Here is a 16,936-nt window from a genome sequence, read left to right as displayed (position 1 = left end):
TTACCCAATTTAACAGATTGAAGCTTCAAACTTCACCATATAATTTCGTATATTGCACATATTGTTGCCTGAAAAAATTTATGAGATCGGTCGTATATATAGTATATATCCCCCACAACCGATTGTTCAGATAAGGAACTTTTCTTAATTACTGCCCTATTTTAAGAGATAGAGGCTTCAAATTTCAATGAATGCTTACGTATATAGCATATATTGTTGTCTGAAAAAATCATAAAGATCGGTGGTATATATAGTATATATATGGTGGTATATATAGTATATACATATAGTATATATATGTATATATATATATATATTTTCGCAAATTTTAGCCCCATTTTAATACCTAGAAGCTTCAAATTTCACCGAATATTTACGTATATAGCATATATTGTTGTCTGAAAAAATCATAGAGATCGGTTGTATATATAGTATATATCTCATACAACCGATTGTTCAGATAAGAAACTTTTCGCAATTTCTACCCCATTTTAACAGCTATAAGCTTCAAATTTCACCGATTGCTTACGTATATAGCATATATTGTTGTCTGAAAAAATCATAGAGATCGGTTGTATATATAGTATATATCTCATACAACCGATTGTTCAGATAAGAAACTTTTCGCAATTTCTACCCCCTTTTAACAGCTATAAGCTTCAAATTTTACTGATTGCTTACGTATATGGTATATATTGTTGTCTGAAAAAATCATAGAGATCGGTTGTATATATAGTATATATCTCATACAACCGATTGTTCAGATAAGAAACTTTTCGCAATTTCTACCACATTTTAACAGTTATAAGCTTAAAATTTCACCGATTGCTTACGTATATAGTATGTATTGTTGTGTCAAAAAATCATAGAGATCGGTGATATATATAATATATATATGATGGTATATATAGTATATATATATAGTATATATATATTTTTTTACGATTTCGGCCCTATTTTAACAGCTAGAAGCTTCAAATTTCACCAACTGCTTACGTGTATAGCATATATTGATGTCTGAAAAAATCATTGAGATCGGTGGTACACATAGTATATATCTCATACAACCGATTGTTCAGATAAGAAACTTTGCGCAATTTCTGCCCCGTTTTAACAGTTAGAAGCTTCAAATTTCACAAAATGCTTACGTATATAGCATATATTGTTGTCTGAAAAAATCATAGAGATCGGTGGTATATATTATATACTTCATATAAACTGTCATTTTGACCCCTTTTTTACGGCTAGAAGCTTCAAAATTCATCAAATAGTTACGTTTACGTCATATATTTTTGAAATACGTGATCCGTAGTCATAGTTTTTACATGCAGACCACAAAAAACGTGAAGCTTTGCATCCTCACACAGATTACCTACCTATTTTTTATTTTATATTTATCTTAAAAATCGATAAGATATGTTCAAATTTCACCAAATGCTTACGTGTGTAGCATATATTGTTGTCTGAAAATATCATTGAGATCGGTGGTATATATAGTATATATCTCATACAACCGATTGTTCAGTTAAGAAACTTTGCGCAATTTCTGCCCCTTTTTAACAGCTAGACGCTTCAAATTTCACCATATGCTTACGTATATAGCATATATTGTTGTCTGAAAAAATCATAGAGATCGGTGGTATATACCCCATATGAACTCTAATTTTTGCCCCCTTTTTACGGCTAGAAGCTTCAAAATTCATCAAATTTCATCAAATAGTTACGTTTACGTCATATATTGTTGAAATACGTGATTCGTAGTTATAGTTTTTACACGCAGACCACAAAAAACCTGAAACTTTGCATCCTCACACAAAGTACCTACCTGTTTTTTATTTTATATTTATCTTAAAAATCGTTAAGGTATGTAGATCTGTTCACTATATATTTCTTATCTTATACATCCGATTATTCGGAGATTACGAACGGGATAAGATTATTGTTCAGCCCCATTCATGAAAGTCCCGTTCTTACTTGTTTCAATTCTATTTTGTGTTGACTTTTCTATCATTCAAATTCGTGATAAAATTATTTTGTTTACTAAACAAAATTTTAGTAATTTGAATATTTTCGTTAAAACATGAAGGTAACATGTTTAAAATAATTATGATAGCTCACTTTCTAAGCATTTTTCTACAAGTTGGTCTTCTCATTTCCTTTTCCAGGTAATCTGCCTTTTGCTGTCGCGAGTTGGATGCCAATTTGGGTTGCGCACATCCAAATATCCAAACATGTCTTCCACCTGTAGCAATCTTTTTTTTATTTTTTTCGACCGAAAGGCAGGAAAGGAGTATAAAACATGTCTCGGTCGCAAGCAAAGTCAATTAGTCTCAATTCATTGCAAGAGGTATTTTTGTAGGGGCTGAACCTTCCGGATTTGCGGCCAAATATACGTTTTGTCTCTGGCGTTGAAGTTGGCAGACGCGACTTTTTTAACATGTGCGTTACACGCGCTCCTCTTTCTACTACCACGAATCCGAAACCAAGCCTGCGTTCGTTGGCTTGACCACTTTCATTGGCCATATTTACCTTGTCTGTACGTCGCATCTCCTGGATCTTGTTATGTTTTCAAGGGAATGTGGTTTTACGTGCCAGATGCTCATTATAGCGCCTAACGCAGTTTGACATGTAAAGTGTATCATCACACCTTTGTACAGCAAGCTGCTAGCTGCCAAAGCAATCCATAAGAAGTTCTCAAAGATATTTTTATTTTATTACATCACCAAGCATCCCAAAAGAATATCTCTGGTCATTCCCACATGAACGGCCATTAAAAGGGTTTCTCCGTGAGTGAACTTCTACATACGACCCCAACCTCCTAGGATCTGTGGGTCGACAGAATATCACCCCTCCACTGGTTCGCTACTTAGTAGTTATTATAGGATGGAGTTATAAGACTAGCGACTTATAATGTCTCCGCCGATTTGATGCTGATAAACCGACACGGCAAAAAGTATTGTAGGCTTATGAGTAATTATAGAAGCCCTGCAAAATCTCCACTGACGGACACATTCAGTTCGCCCAGGCCAAGAGATCAGCCTAACGTGGACGACGCTGCTGTGATCGGGAATTTCAATTTTCGGCTAACACCGAGCTAATGGCAGAATACTCCACCCCCGCCCTTCAGTCTGGACCCATCCGTGATCAGGTTCACCAGCATCTCGGTCATATTAATTCCCAACTTCATTCATCCCTTAATGAATTATGAGTCGTGAATGTAGACGGAAATTGATCCAGCATGCTCCGGAAACTAGCTACATTAAGGTAATAAACCGATCCTGTCGAGAACGATTTGATATGACCGCGTTGAACACTATGTTTGGTGATTTTAGTCACTCCGTACGACAGGTATGCCTACCGCGTGAGTATCCTAAGCCCCTAAATCCGTTTGTTACATTTCCTGAAGCTATAGGCTGCACCTTTTTACTTCAATTTCAAGACCTTTCGAATTGAAAAAGAGCTCTCGTCACTCCTAACAAACATCCAACACCAGCTAGCTATACTACGTCGAATAGCAGGCAGTATAAGGAGAGGAGTGTGGTCTTTATTAAGTTAACCCCTACCGTGCGCTGACTTAATCTTCTTGTAATTCATTTTGCCTTCGTAACACAAACTAGGAAAAATATTTCAAGTTTGCCATATACACTCGAATTCAAAAACGCTAGGTCCAAGAAGCCTATGAAGAAAGAACAGTGATCTATCTTTGAGTGGCCAGCCTGCATGTTTTATGCAAACTTTGAACGGAATCTGCTTGGGCTGCTGAATTCTCTAAGAAACTTTTTATGGCAGAACTAGAAGTTTATTTGGAGAGCCTACCACTAACATATATTAATATAAGAAAATTTTCATGAAACATGTAAAAAATGTACTTATTTCTTTGATACAAAATAGTACTAAATTTAATACGACTTCACAAAAGGGCCTCTTCTTTTCTTCCCCTTTCTCTCATCCTTCCTTTTGTATGGGAGTTTTCAAAATGAGCTATCACTACATGGACCACCTTGTCGTTATTACATCATGGTGTTGCTTATTCAAAAATAGGGCACTATTGCGAACGAGCGAATGAAATGATCATACGAATGTTCAGATAAACGAAAATAACAAAATAACAGCGTGGCGGCAGGGTGACATCCATACAAACCAACACACGCATTGCACGTATTTTTTTGTTGTAATTCTCTGGTTGAGTGTCAAACATTGTAAATTTTACCAAGTAGCGCAACTAACAGCTGATCGGTGAAAATTCGCACATTCACACGCACAGTTCTCGACTCAGTTTCAAAAAAAACTTTAGATTATTTAACTCAAATTTTAAAGTGAGATAATCCTTACGAATTTATGTATATAGAATATATAAGGCGTTTTTGTTGTTATTAAAACAATATTTTTATTTATATTAAAGCTTTTATCATTTTTTTTTAAAACTTTGAAAAAACGCCGAACACCATTCCTTCATTATATGACATTCGACTGCCTAGTCCACTGTCTTCCACTCTATTCGCAACATAACCTCTATTTAAGCTGCCAAACTATATAGTAAACAATAGTCTCAAAAACATACTGCGCTAGAATTAGAAATCATAGTGTACAATTACAAGCGTGTTGACTTCTTTCTGACAGGCACTCGCTTAAGTGAGCATAACGGGAAAATCTGGGTTGCCATTGTAGTTTGGTTGAAAACGGTCAATTACGGTTCTGTACAGAGACCTTAAAGCTGGAGATATTGGTGCTTTATCGGTAACCGTATCGCTAACCTTATAACAGCTGATTCGACCAACCTTATGAGAATCAATGCAATCGATTATTGGTGCCACTAAGGTCGTAACCGTATCGTAGCCAACCAATTGGGGTTTGGTTTACCGTCGTAACGATAAACAGCTGATTACGTAGGGATACGGTTACAGCGATACGACATACGGCACCAATGACTCCAGTTTAAAAGATTGAATCGTGGTATATGTAGTCGCAAAAGTGTTGCTCCTGTTCCACAGCATTTTAATTTTATATCATGGCGAAAAGTGTTCAGTTCAGAGTTATTGATTTTCATTAAAAGTTTAATTTATTACGGAGGGTTACTCATTTAAGTGTAAAAAGCAGAGAAAAGGTAGAGTTTTTCAAATTATTGTGAAAAACTTTTTAATTTGAATTTCTGTACCCAAGTTCACTATATTTGTGTAACACAAGCATCTGGAGGTCAATTCCTTACCAATGAAAAACTTATAAATGTACACTTATTGAAAACTCATTTGCACACACAATTTACACTTTGAATTTAGTTGCGTTTTTACTCACAAAATTTTGAAACTAAAAACAAAATTTTCATTTGTCAGAAAAAATAAAGAAAACGCGGCCTAATGTCAAAAAACCCTATCGAAATACAAACTGGTTTGTTTGTAATGAACTACGTTGCATTTTTCTTGTATTTCGTTAGTTTTTTTTAAATATAGTTCACACTCTTACACCAGTACTGAAGCTACAAAAATTAAGGCGGATTTACACACACGCTTTGGTTGTATTCCATTCATTAATTCATCTCTCGGGCGAAGTATCGAAAACTTTACATAAATGCGTGCCTACGCTTTGACAACGCCATACGAAAAACAATGAAACGCCGTACGTTATCTTTGCTTTGAAGCGATCAAAGCTTTCATATAATTTTGCCCTTATGCATTTGTGTAAGCAGCCTTAGACAAGGTGCGCACGAGGCTACGCGTCATAGGCGCGTACAAGATATTTTATATAGATACAATTTCTCTACGCCTCACGATCTGCACACGAAGCTACTTTCGAGCGTCGCTACAAAAAGCAAACAATTATTGAAAAAAATAAAAAAAAAAATAAAATCTTCAGCTATATCCGTCCCCGAAACCAAAGGAAATTAGGTATTAAACGTTGTTTGCATCCCCGTACCTTTGTAAATTATGAAAGGCAATTTTAAACCACCGCGGACTAGAGAAAAGGGTGATTTCTAGTTTCCAACACTTTTTAGCCTTTTAAACGCTTCAACAATGTCTAACCAAGCTGTTTTGGGGTTTAATACTCTTTTTCGCTTTGGTAATATACCTTTCACGCACTTTTATTAACTAAAGTAACGTTTTTTAACTAATTACACAAATTTGCATACAAAAAAATATAAACAAACATCTTTTTCTTCCTTTCTTTCAAGCGTACGTACGCTCAGCGACCAACATTGCTGTGCGCTTAGCTACACGAAAATTTCATGCTTTGTCGCTTTCATGCAGCTGACGCCTCGTATGCAGCTCTCCATTCAAATACATGTGTTCAGCATCAAAGCGTACAAATTTCGCCTGCAGCGTCTATGACGCGTAGCCTCGTGTGCACCTTGCCTTAGAAGTGAAATTTGTCCATGCTACACGTGTGGCGCTTTATATTTTGATTCTAATTTAAATAAATTTTGCTGTCCGTATGTTTCCGCATTGTTGTAGGCTACAAATATTCTAGTATTCTTATTTCCGCGGAAATATGTATATGCAACTATTTCATCTTTAAATACTACAAAGTTTTAATAAACTATCAAATGCAACTCAGCCTGAAGTACTATTACTTATTTACTTAATTGGCGCTTAACCGTCTAAACGGTTATGGCCGTCCAACAAGGCGCACCAGTCACTCCGCCAAACGTCGCCAATTGGTCCACCAAGGGAGTTTAAATCGTTTTCCACCTGGTTCTTCCAACGGAGTGGGGGCCGCCCTCTACCTCTGCTTCCATAGGCGGGTTCCGATAGAAACACTTTCTTGGCCGGAGCATCATCTTTCATTTGCATAACATGGCCTAGCCAGCGCAGCCGCTGCGTTTTAATTCGCTGGACTATGTTGATGTCTGCGTATAGCTCGTACAGCTCATCATTAAATCTTCTTCGGTACTCGCCATCGCCAACGCGTAGAGGTCCATAAATCTTTCGAAGAACTTTTCTCTCCCAAAGCCGCTTCATCTGCTGTTGTCATGGTCCATGCTTCTGCCCCATATAGCAGGACGGGTACGATAAGTGACTTGTAGAGTATGATTTTCGTTTGCCGAGAGAAGACTTTACTTTTCAATTGCCTACCTAGTCCAAAGTAGCATTTATTGGCAAGATTGATTCTTCGCTGGATTTCAGTGCTGATGTTGTTGCTAGTGTTGATGCTGGTTCCCAAATAAACGAAGACTTTTACTATTTCGAAATTATGGCTGCCAACAGTAGCGTGGTTGCTAAGGCGCGTATGCGCTGACTCTTTGCTGGATGACAGCAGGTACTTCGTTTTGTCCTCATTCACCATCAAACCCATCTATACCGCTTCTTTTTCCAGTTTGGAGTAAGCAGAACTAACAGCGCGGGTGTTTAGGCCGATGATATCAATGTCATCAGCATATGCCAGTAATTGCACGCTTTTATAGTATATTGTTCCAGTGCGGTTAAGTTATGCAGCTAGTATAATTTTCTCCAGCATCAAATTATAGAAATCGCACGATAGGGGGTCACCCTGTCTGAAACCTCGTTTAGTTTCGAACGGCTCGGAGAGGTCCTTCCCAATTCTGACTGAGCTGATGGTGTTGCTCAACGTCATTTTGCACAGCCGTATAATTTTTGCGGGTAAACCAAATTCAGACATAGCGACATATAGGCAGCTCCTTTTCGTGCTGTCGAAGGCGGCTTTAAAGTCGACGAAGAGGTGATGTGTGTCGATTCTCTTTTCACGGGTTTTTTTTTCCAAGATTTGGCGCATTGTGAAAATCTGGTCGATGGTATATTTACCAGGTCTGAAGCCGCACTGATAAGGTCCAATCAGCCGGTTCACGGTGGGCTTCAATCTTTCGCACAATACACTTGAAAGGACCTTATATGCGATATTAAGAAAGCTGATTCCATTGCATTTTGCAGTATCCCCCTTCTTGTAGACTGGGAAAGAACAATTAGATTCCAACCGTCGGGCATGCACTCGTCCGCCCATATTGCTAAGAAGCTGCTGCATGCGCCTTACCAACTCCTCGCCGCCGTACTTGAATAGCTCCGCAGGCAATCCATAAGCGCCCACGGCCTTGTTGTTTTTCAATCTGGTTATTGCTATTCTAACTTCGTCATAATCGGGCAGGGGGACATATATACCATCATCATCGATTGCGGGATCGGGTTCTTCATCTCTGCGCGGTGAATTGCTGCCTCCATTTAGGAGAGCATAGAAGTATTCCCTCCATAATCTAAGCACTCTTTGGACATCAGTTACAAGGTCGCCGTTTTCATTCCTACAGGAGTTTGCCCCGGTCTTAAAACCTTCCGTCTGTCGCCGTATTTTTTGGTAGAATTTTCGGGCGTTATTCCTGGTGACTAGCAGCTCAAGCTCCTCGCACTCACACCTTTCTGCTTCTGCTTTTTTCTTCCGAAAAGGCGTCTGGCTTCCCTTTTCAGCTCACGATAGCGTTCACACACACCTCTTGTGGCGCTCGCTTTTAACATAGCCCTGTAGGCAGCGCCTTTTCTTTCGGTTGCAACGCGGCATTCTTCATCGCACCAGTTGTTTTTTCGTGGCTGCCGGTAACCAATTTTTTCCTCGGCGGCAGTACGAAGTGCTTTGGAGATATGCTCCCACTGCTCCTGTATTCCTTCAGGATGAGTTGTACTCTCAGAGAGCAGGTGTGGGAGTCGGGTTGCGAAATCATTGGCAGTCTGTTGTGATTGAAGCTTTTCGACGTCTAGCTTTCCTTGTATTTTTTGTTCCTTGGTTTTAGCCGCGTTGAGGCGGGTGCGTATTTTGGCGTATATTAGCAGCTACAGATATATGCACTAGGGTGTCCGATATTAACAAACTTTTTTTTAAAGCTAGTTTACACTAAGCGGCGGCCACCGTGGTGTGATGGTAGCGTGCTCCGCCTACCACACCGTATGCCCTGGGTTCACACCCCGGGCAAAGCAACATCAAAATTTTAGAAATAAGGTTTTTCAATTAGAAGAAAATTTTTCTAAGCGGGGTCGCCCCTCGGCAGTGTTTGGCAAGCGCTCCGGGTGTATTTCTGCCATGAAAAGCTCTCAGTGAAAACTCATCTGCCTTGCAGATGCCGTTCGGAGTCGGTATAAAACATGTAGGTCCCGTCCGGCCAATTTGTAGGGAAAAGCATGTGGAGCATGACGCAAATTGGAAGAGAAGCTCGGCCTTAGATCTCTTCGGAGGTTATCGCGCCTTACATTAATTTTTTATTTTTTATTTACACTAAGCAAAGAAAATCCTGAGCAAGCACAAAATAAAATGCCAAACAAATAAATATTTTTCCGTCATATCAGTTTTTTTTTACATATTTTGAATCAAGAATTTATATTCAAAGCAATTATTTTGAATTATAGAATGGATTTAGGGTTAACAAATTCAATACTTACAGCCTGTTATTGTTGTATTAACGATAAAGACACATACAACTGAACGATAAACGACAACGAAAGCTCCAGAGTACCATTAGCAGACGATACCGCTAACGCAGGTATTGTTCGTTAAGCTTCTCCTTCGCCAAACATAACGAAATATGTCTATGTAACCATGGCGGAACCAAGAACAGGTGTAGCAATGTTATTATTAGCTGTGGGTTTTAAACGATTTTATTTAGCTTGACTTGACAGGCCGGATGTTCGGCTGCACAGCCGTTGTGGATGAATTTTGTAATTAAAATTTAAGTAACTTTCCGATAAGCTACAAGCTTGAAACTTGGAATATAGGTAGTTCAGAACCCGATGACAATGCAATAATATGAAAAAAAAAACTCCGATGGGTGGCGTATGGATCGAAATATTTCAAAAAATCGTATTTGTGGCCCGATTTGGCTCATATTTGGAACACATAATACATATATGAATAGAAAGCGACATATGAAAAAAAATCGCTGCCAGGTAGGACAAGGATCGAGATATTGAAAAAATCGTATTTGTAGTCCGATTTGGCTCATATTTGGAACACATAAAACATACAAGAATAGAAAGAGACCTGTGAAAAAAAATAGCCACTGGGTGGCGCAAGGATCGAGATATAGAAAAAAGTCGTATTTGTGGTCCGATTTGGTCCATATTTGGAACACATAATACATACATTATTTATCAGATTTGCCAAGTTGATGCGACTAAATCGAATATCATAATGAAAATTACTTTAAAGCTCTCAGCAACAACTTTCATGTGATATCCATAATACACACATACATAGGGGTATCCGGGTCCATGTTTTGGTATATATCTCGAGACCCTAGTCACCCAGCGGTGTAAAACTTACTCTGTATTAAAGCACACATCAACAGCTTCAATTTGATACCCATAATGTAAAAAAACATTCTAGGTGTATCCGGGACAATGTTTTGGTCTATATCTCGAGACCCTAGTCACCCAGCGGTGTAAAACTTACTCTGTACTAAAGTATTCATCAACAGCTTCAATTTGATACCCCTAATGTAAAACCACTCTCCAGGCGTTCATGGCCCACTTTTTGGCCTATATCTCGAGACCCTAGTCGCTGAGGGGTTTGAAATTTACCCTCTACTAAAGCACTCATCAACGGCTTTCATTTGTTATCCATATTCTATAAAAACATTCTGGGGGTACCCGGGTTCACGTTTTGGCCTATATCTCGAGACCCTAGTCACTCAGGGGTTTGAAAATTACCCTCTACTAAAGCACTCATCAACAGCTTTCATTTGATATCCATATTCTATAAACACATTCTAGGGGTACCCGGGTCCACGTTTTGGCCTATATCTCGAGACCCTAGTCACCCAGTGGTATGAAAATTACCCTCTACTAAAGCACTCATCAACAGCTTTCATTTGATATCCATATTCTATGAACACATTCTAGCTATTTAACCTCTGTCGCTAGATATGTCTCCTACGCGTTATCTAAGCGAGGATAAGCGTTTTTCTTACGCGCAAACGTAAACGTATACGCGTGTAAAAAAAACACGGCTATTGGCAAGCATAAGATTGCGTTGGACGCTTCTATATGAAAAACTTCCTTGTGTATCGGCCATAGTGTTCGGTTAATTACCTAAACGCGGTATTATAAGTAGTAGTCGTTCTCTGCGTCGTTTACGAGCACTGATCAATAAAATTGTCATCACATATGCAGCTGTTTTTTATTTTATTTTTTTTGTTTTTATTGACATAACATTTGAAAGCGGTTTTTTCACTAATCTTAACTGAAGATGGTAAATTTAAGGATAAGCAGTGCATACTGTAAAAGTGCTTTAGCTATAAACAAGAATCTACCATACTCATTACAAGAACGTACATTTTCGTGCTTCGCTTTACCAAGTTCCTGTCAGAAAAATGAAAAGCCTGGGAGCACCAGAAGACCACCAAATCTTTCCCATTTACAAATGCAACAGCGAAATCTTTCAGAAGCTGCAAATGAAGCAAATAAACCAATTGCAAACCAAGTACCGTCATTACATTTCACGGGAATATGGGAAACCTTGTCCCAGAGTAAACCAGTGTGTTATATGCAAGATGCCTTAACAACGATACATGATTATAGCGGCATGCCATGGTGGGCATCTATTATTGTATCAACAGTGCTCTTTCGCACACTAGTCACATTACCACTAGCAGTATATCAATATAAAATAATGGCGCGATTAGAATTGTTAGCTTTGGAAATGCCTGCTATTGTTGCTGAATTGAAAAAAGAAGCTGCAATAGCGATGAAAAAATTCAATTGGCCGGAAAAACATACAAGATATGTATATAATCGATCAGTGCGTAAGCTAATTTGTGTTTGGGCCATATGTTAATGCATTATTTACCAAATATTTACACAGCTCAAAAAGCAATGGAATGCGCTGATAGTACGTGATAATTGTCATCCTGCCAAAACTGTTATTGTTCTATGGGGGCAAATACCTTTATGGATATGCCAATCGATAGCCCTGAGAAATCTTGTATATATGATGCCTGATCCAACAACATTGCAAGCACAAATTGTTTATACAGAAATGACAATTGGTGGTTTTGGTTGGATACCCAATTTAACAGAAGTCGATAATTCTTACATATTGCCGGTGGCGTTGTGTTTAATAAATTTGGGCATAATTGAGGTATGTGCTACAGAGGTGATACATATGTATGTATGTGCTACATATATCGCAGCAAACATTTAGAGACTAAAACACACAGGCCTAAACGGTTGGACGTGGTTTTATGAAATCGTTTCCCAAGTGGTTGGGTTAGTACCTTAGCGGTGCTAATTTCCGGAAAAGAAATCATGTATGGCTCCTTTTTTACGTGAAAAATCATAGTTTTTGAAAATACATATGTACTACGTTATAACACTGTAATTAGAACATACAATTTTTTGGTTCAAAAAGATGTCTACTAGTTACGATGAGTGTCATATTTATTAATTATTCGATACTCGTCAATTCTGTGCGCTCCAAAAATGTTTGCTGCACTGGATGCGCTACTTCGTCCCGGTTTTTCAGTGCGTGTTTAAACTCTAAGGGTAAAGTTGACTAGAGTTTAACCATGTTGTTGTTGTAGTTGTAGCTGTGAGTAGTAACCCCATTTAATTTGTTGCGTAGTTTAACCATGTCACTTTGTTCGATAACAAAAAATTTCGCTGCTCATATCAGTTGAAGCGGCCGATGTGGCCGGGTTAAATTCCTGTAAAATTTAACTGGAGTTTAAACTAGCACTGAAAAGCTGGCCCAAAGAAATTTCAGCCTCATACCAAATATTTTTTTTTTTTTCCAGTTGCAAACCATATTAAGAAATCGTCCAACGACACGTTTACAAATATATTCAAAAAATTTCTTTCGTGTTTTATCTGTTGCAATGATACCTATAGCTGGTACGGTGCCGTCGGTAAATAAAAAAAGCTCTTCAAATTTAAAATTGTTTAAGCATAACAATAAATTTACTATAACAGGCACTTTGCGTTTACTGGGTTTCTTCAAGTGGCTGTGGCTTAGCGCAAAATCTACTCTTGACTTCGCCGGCTGTGCGACGTGCATTTGGTATTCCAAAAACAAAATCGGAAGTAGAAAACCCATATGAACGTATTTGGAATAAAATGAAAGGGATTACAGAAAAAGACGAGCAAACACCTGCCACAGAAAGTACAAATGTAACCAGTAATAGTGAAATAAAGAAGTCTAAATAGAAAATATATGATATTCGTTTGTTTGAAAAATAGTTTTATTGTTTAGTCTCACCTATAAATTCTGATAGATTTGTAAATAAAAAACTATTTATAAGTTTAATATATGAAAATCATTTTCAAAGACACTAAATGTAAATATTAAACGATTCTTATCATAGATGTTAAATTTTTTAATTAACATCAAAAACTGAATTATAAAAATTTTGTTAACATAAAATTGGTAGCAAAAATTATTAACAAAATTTATCCGTTATTTTTTTAATTTTATTAACGTTCTCCCTCACTAGGGCAGGTACCTTGTCGTTGGTGTGAGGGCTTAGCCGAACTCCATAGTGCCCGACTATGAGCGGAGCTGTTTAGGATTGACATCTACGCCGTTTCGCCTCATAGGAGGGGGCGGGATGTCGGTGACCAAGAACTGCCAACCCCCTAATCCAGGGAGTTATGCGGGCCGTGCCTATTGGACGATTTGCAGCCAGGGGATAAATTCGGCTGTATTCGAACGGAGCCTTCCCGATACCGGGCCACCTCGGGAAGTATTTATGGCCTTACCACAGTAAGGGGCGCTGCTTTGGCGGACGGTTCTTTCCCCGTATATAATACTGGACCGCTGAGCCCGCCTTGTCGGGCAGGTGGTCGTACGACCAAGATGAACGACTCATTACATGATTGTAATAAGGACGATGTAAAGAGGAGGACTGAGTCGCAATCCAAGGACGACAAATACGAATTAAGCGATGCGTCGGACTCGAAGCGAGAGTAGAGCTGATTCAATGAATTCCGTGTTGGAGAAGCACCCAAATGAAAACGGAGTAGAAGGGTACGGAGCAGAGAAAGTAAAAGAGCTCTCTCGCAGTACCGTGCAGCACTAAGAATTGTACAACGCTTGGGAGCAGTGGTCGACCCAACAGAAGTGAAGATCGAGCGCTTGGAATGGGCCCATGAGGCGGTAGAAGTAGGCCGAAGGTAGTTCAAAAGGTTTGCTGCGAGAAACCCTCGGTTCTGCAACCGGTACGAGGAGGAAGAAGCATCGAATGGCAACGTTCGGTGGAAGGCGACAAGCCTGTTTTCAAGAGGCAGAAAGGACCCAGTCCTAGAGCAGCGAGGCATCGCAGTCGCATAGACAAGACAAGTAGGCCCAAAGCTGTAAGACAGATGGGCCCCAATAGCGAGGTAGCAACTACCTCGAAAGCTGCGAGTCAGAGGGAAGTTACAACTACGGAAGTAGGAGATAAGCCAAAGGGAGATAACGCTAAGACTCCGGCTTTCTCGGATGTGCTAAAGGGAGTTAACGCTAAGACTCCGGCTTTCTCAGAGATGCCAAAGGGGATAACACTAAGACTCCGGCTTTTCCCGAGAAGATAAGTGATGTGGCAAAGCAGTCACTGACTGTGACGCTGGTTGGTCGTAGCAGTCCTTTCGGACAGATGACTATTGAAAGGTGGAGATATGTAGAAAGGGAGCTTATTAGCTTAATGCTTAAGATGATGCGAGAACAACCAAGTAAGCCCCTTCCAACCTTTGATTTGGGGGGATGGTATAATGGTGTGAAGATGATAGCGTACGACAACATCGCTAGCTTGCGGTGGCTGGAGGAAGTGGTTCCAAACTTCCAAAGGCAAGGCACGAACGCGCGGTTTGAGGTGGTGGATAAAGCGCAAATCTCCACGGTACCAAAAGTTAAGGTATGGATACCATGCGTGATGAAGGCGGAGGATATACTGCGACTTCTGCAGAATCAGAATCCGAACATACCGACACAGGATTGGAAGGTACTTACTGTATCTCGGCCTACCGAGGATGGCCAGTCCTACATCTTCCAAATAAACAAGCAAGCGGGGGATATTTTGTACACGCAGCTTGGCAAAATGTCCTTTGGCACTGGCAAAATTTACATGCGACTCAGGAAAAGAAGTCCCGAGGATAAAAACCCCAACACGCTAGAGGTGGGCGAAGTCGAAAAAGACCTCAAAATCCTAAGGGGAAAAAGACAGGTGGAGGTCCCCGAAGAACCACGAAGGTGTTAGAAGAGGTCCAACCTCCAAATGGTGCTGCGATTCGCAAAGAGGAACACCCGGCACAACAGTCACGAGAGGCTGAAGGGGGCCTCGAATACTCTAAACCAAAAGGGCAAGGGGAGGACGACGACGTCACGATGAAGGTGCTGGAGGGGGACAAACAGCCCAATAGTGCTGCGAGTCCTACAGATAAACCTCCAACACAGTAAAGTGGCGTCGAGCGAACTCCTCCTAACCCTTGAGGAGGGTTCGTTTGACGTGGCGCTGATCCAGGAGCCGTGGCTCTCATCGGAAGGAAAGGAATCTGGACTTAGCGCGCGCGGGTTTGGCGATTACTACGCGCAAACGGAAGGACGGGTGCGAGCTGTATTAATGGTAAGGAAACAGCTGCATTCATATACAGGGCCGTAGAGAGAAAATTCGGTCCCGGGACTAAACAATTTACGAGCCCCCTATAAAAAATCCTTTAGTACATTGGATTAATTTGAATTAATGACGTCTCATTCATGAATCATTATTGATGGATTACATCAAAAAACATTTTTGCCACATCAACTAAATGATTTTTGGACTAAGAGCTGACAATAAAATTAACACAGATGTTATGGATTTTCAGTGGAAGCAGTAAGGAAGGCGGTCGGCATGATGTTGTGGTGCACAGTGGCTAGTCATTGTTGGCTGGGGCGGGTCCTTGCCAACCTTACTGTTTCTGCGCCATAAACAGAAAAAAAGTCATATCATGCCTTAAACAAACCAGAGAACTTAAACACAATGAGAAGGCGTTTTTGCTAGATTCCAACTTTTTTGCATGTGAACACGTCTTGCACTTCACCACACACAATCCAATTTCAATGTTAACCACCCTACAAAAAACGCTGATAGTTTTACTAATACACTCACACTTGTAATTGACAATGCTGATCCTGCGATGACGTAAACATTGATACTCAAATTTATGTATGTTCCTTTGTTCGCTCACGCATGTCTGCATGTTCCCAACGACAGTCTATAATCATGAAAAAGGACTCAAACTGGGAAGGCTTCGGACACCTGGTACAGAACAAAAGAACATACAGCCGAAACCATAATGCATGTGAGACAGATACATAATTCTCAACGGAATTTTATGTATGCGAGAACAGATTATCCGATTTAATCATGTTGTCACTACTGACTGTCATATGGCAATCAAATGATTATCACGGTTGTTTTGTTATTTTTTAAATTCCGCCATTTTCAAACGACGAAAACCATATAAAAAAGTCTAAAAAATGAAAAAGAGAGCATTTCCAAGCTCCATGCTAAAAGAAAAAAAAATCTAAAATAATATTAAAAAATACCAAAAGCTATCGGAATGTATGGGGCGCACTCAAAAAATTGATACGCGAAAAATAATAGTGGTTAGTGGTGATTCATTTTTAAATGTGTCTCCGCATGAGGAAAGCGCTCTTCTGTTGTTTTGTTATTTTCTGAATTTAAATTGAACATTTTGAACTCGAATTCTTATAAAACTATTTATTTTAAACAAATAAGAAACACGTATGCTTTTATCACGTACAAAATTAAAAACGTAATGAAATAAAGTAAATAAAAAGCAAAAAGCATTGTTTCATTTTTGGCGGAATATAACAATGGTCATTTATGATAGTATAACAGTCAAACCTGATATCTACAGTAAACTATCATTTATGACACTTTTTGATAGTTAGAGTGTCAGCACTGATCCAGGAAAAGGAATGAGAGTGAGCAGTATGGCTATATACTTAATCAGTAGGTCATGTTAGTGTATAA

The 16,936-nt window shown here is 39.3% G+C and overlaps 1 protein-coding gene across 1 annotated transcript; it reads left to right on the top strand.

Annotated features, from left to right (window-relative positions):
* Window positions 1-11,091: 11,091 nt before the first annotated feature.
* LOC137252212 (cytochrome c oxidase assembly protein COX18, mitochondrial) lies at window positions 11,092-13,319 on the top strand. The gene is made up of 4 exons (XM_067787618.1): window positions 11,092-11,724; window positions 11,788-12,063; window positions 12,719-12,829; window positions 12,894-13,319. The coding sequence occupies exons 1-4, from the start codon at window positions 11,173-11,175 to the stop codon at window positions 13,125-13,127; spliced, it is 1,173 nt and encodes a 390-aa protein (XP_067643719.1). The 5' UTR covers window positions 11,092-11,172; the 3' UTR covers window positions 13,128-13,319.
* The last annotated feature ends 3,617 nt before the right edge of the window (window positions 13,320-16,936 follow it).

Source organism: Eurosta solidaginis, chromosome 5 (genome assembly GCF_040869045.1).
Source record: "Eurosta solidaginis isolate ZX-2024a chromosome 5, ASM4086904v1, whole genome shotgun sequence".
In the NCBI taxonomy this organism is placed as follows: Eukaryota; Metazoa; Arthropoda; class Insecta; order Diptera; family Tephritidae; genus Eurosta; species Eurosta solidaginis.
The sequence above is the reverse complement of the archived record's forward strand: the minus strand, read 5'-3'. Positions and strand labels throughout refer to the sequence as shown.

Coding starts and splice junctions, on each gene's coding strand:
- LOC137252212 (XM_067787618.1), top strand. CDS start 11,173: ATGGTAAATTTAAGGATAAGCAGTGCATACTGTAAAAGTGCTTTAGCT. Junction 11,725..11,787: donor GATATGTATATAATCGATCA/GTGCGTAAGCTA, acceptor ATATTTACACAG/CTCAAAAAGCAATGGAATGC. Junction 12,830..12,893: donor TAGCTGGTACGGTGCCGTCG/GTAAATAAAAAA, acceptor TTACTATAACAG/GCACTTTGCGTTTACTGGGT.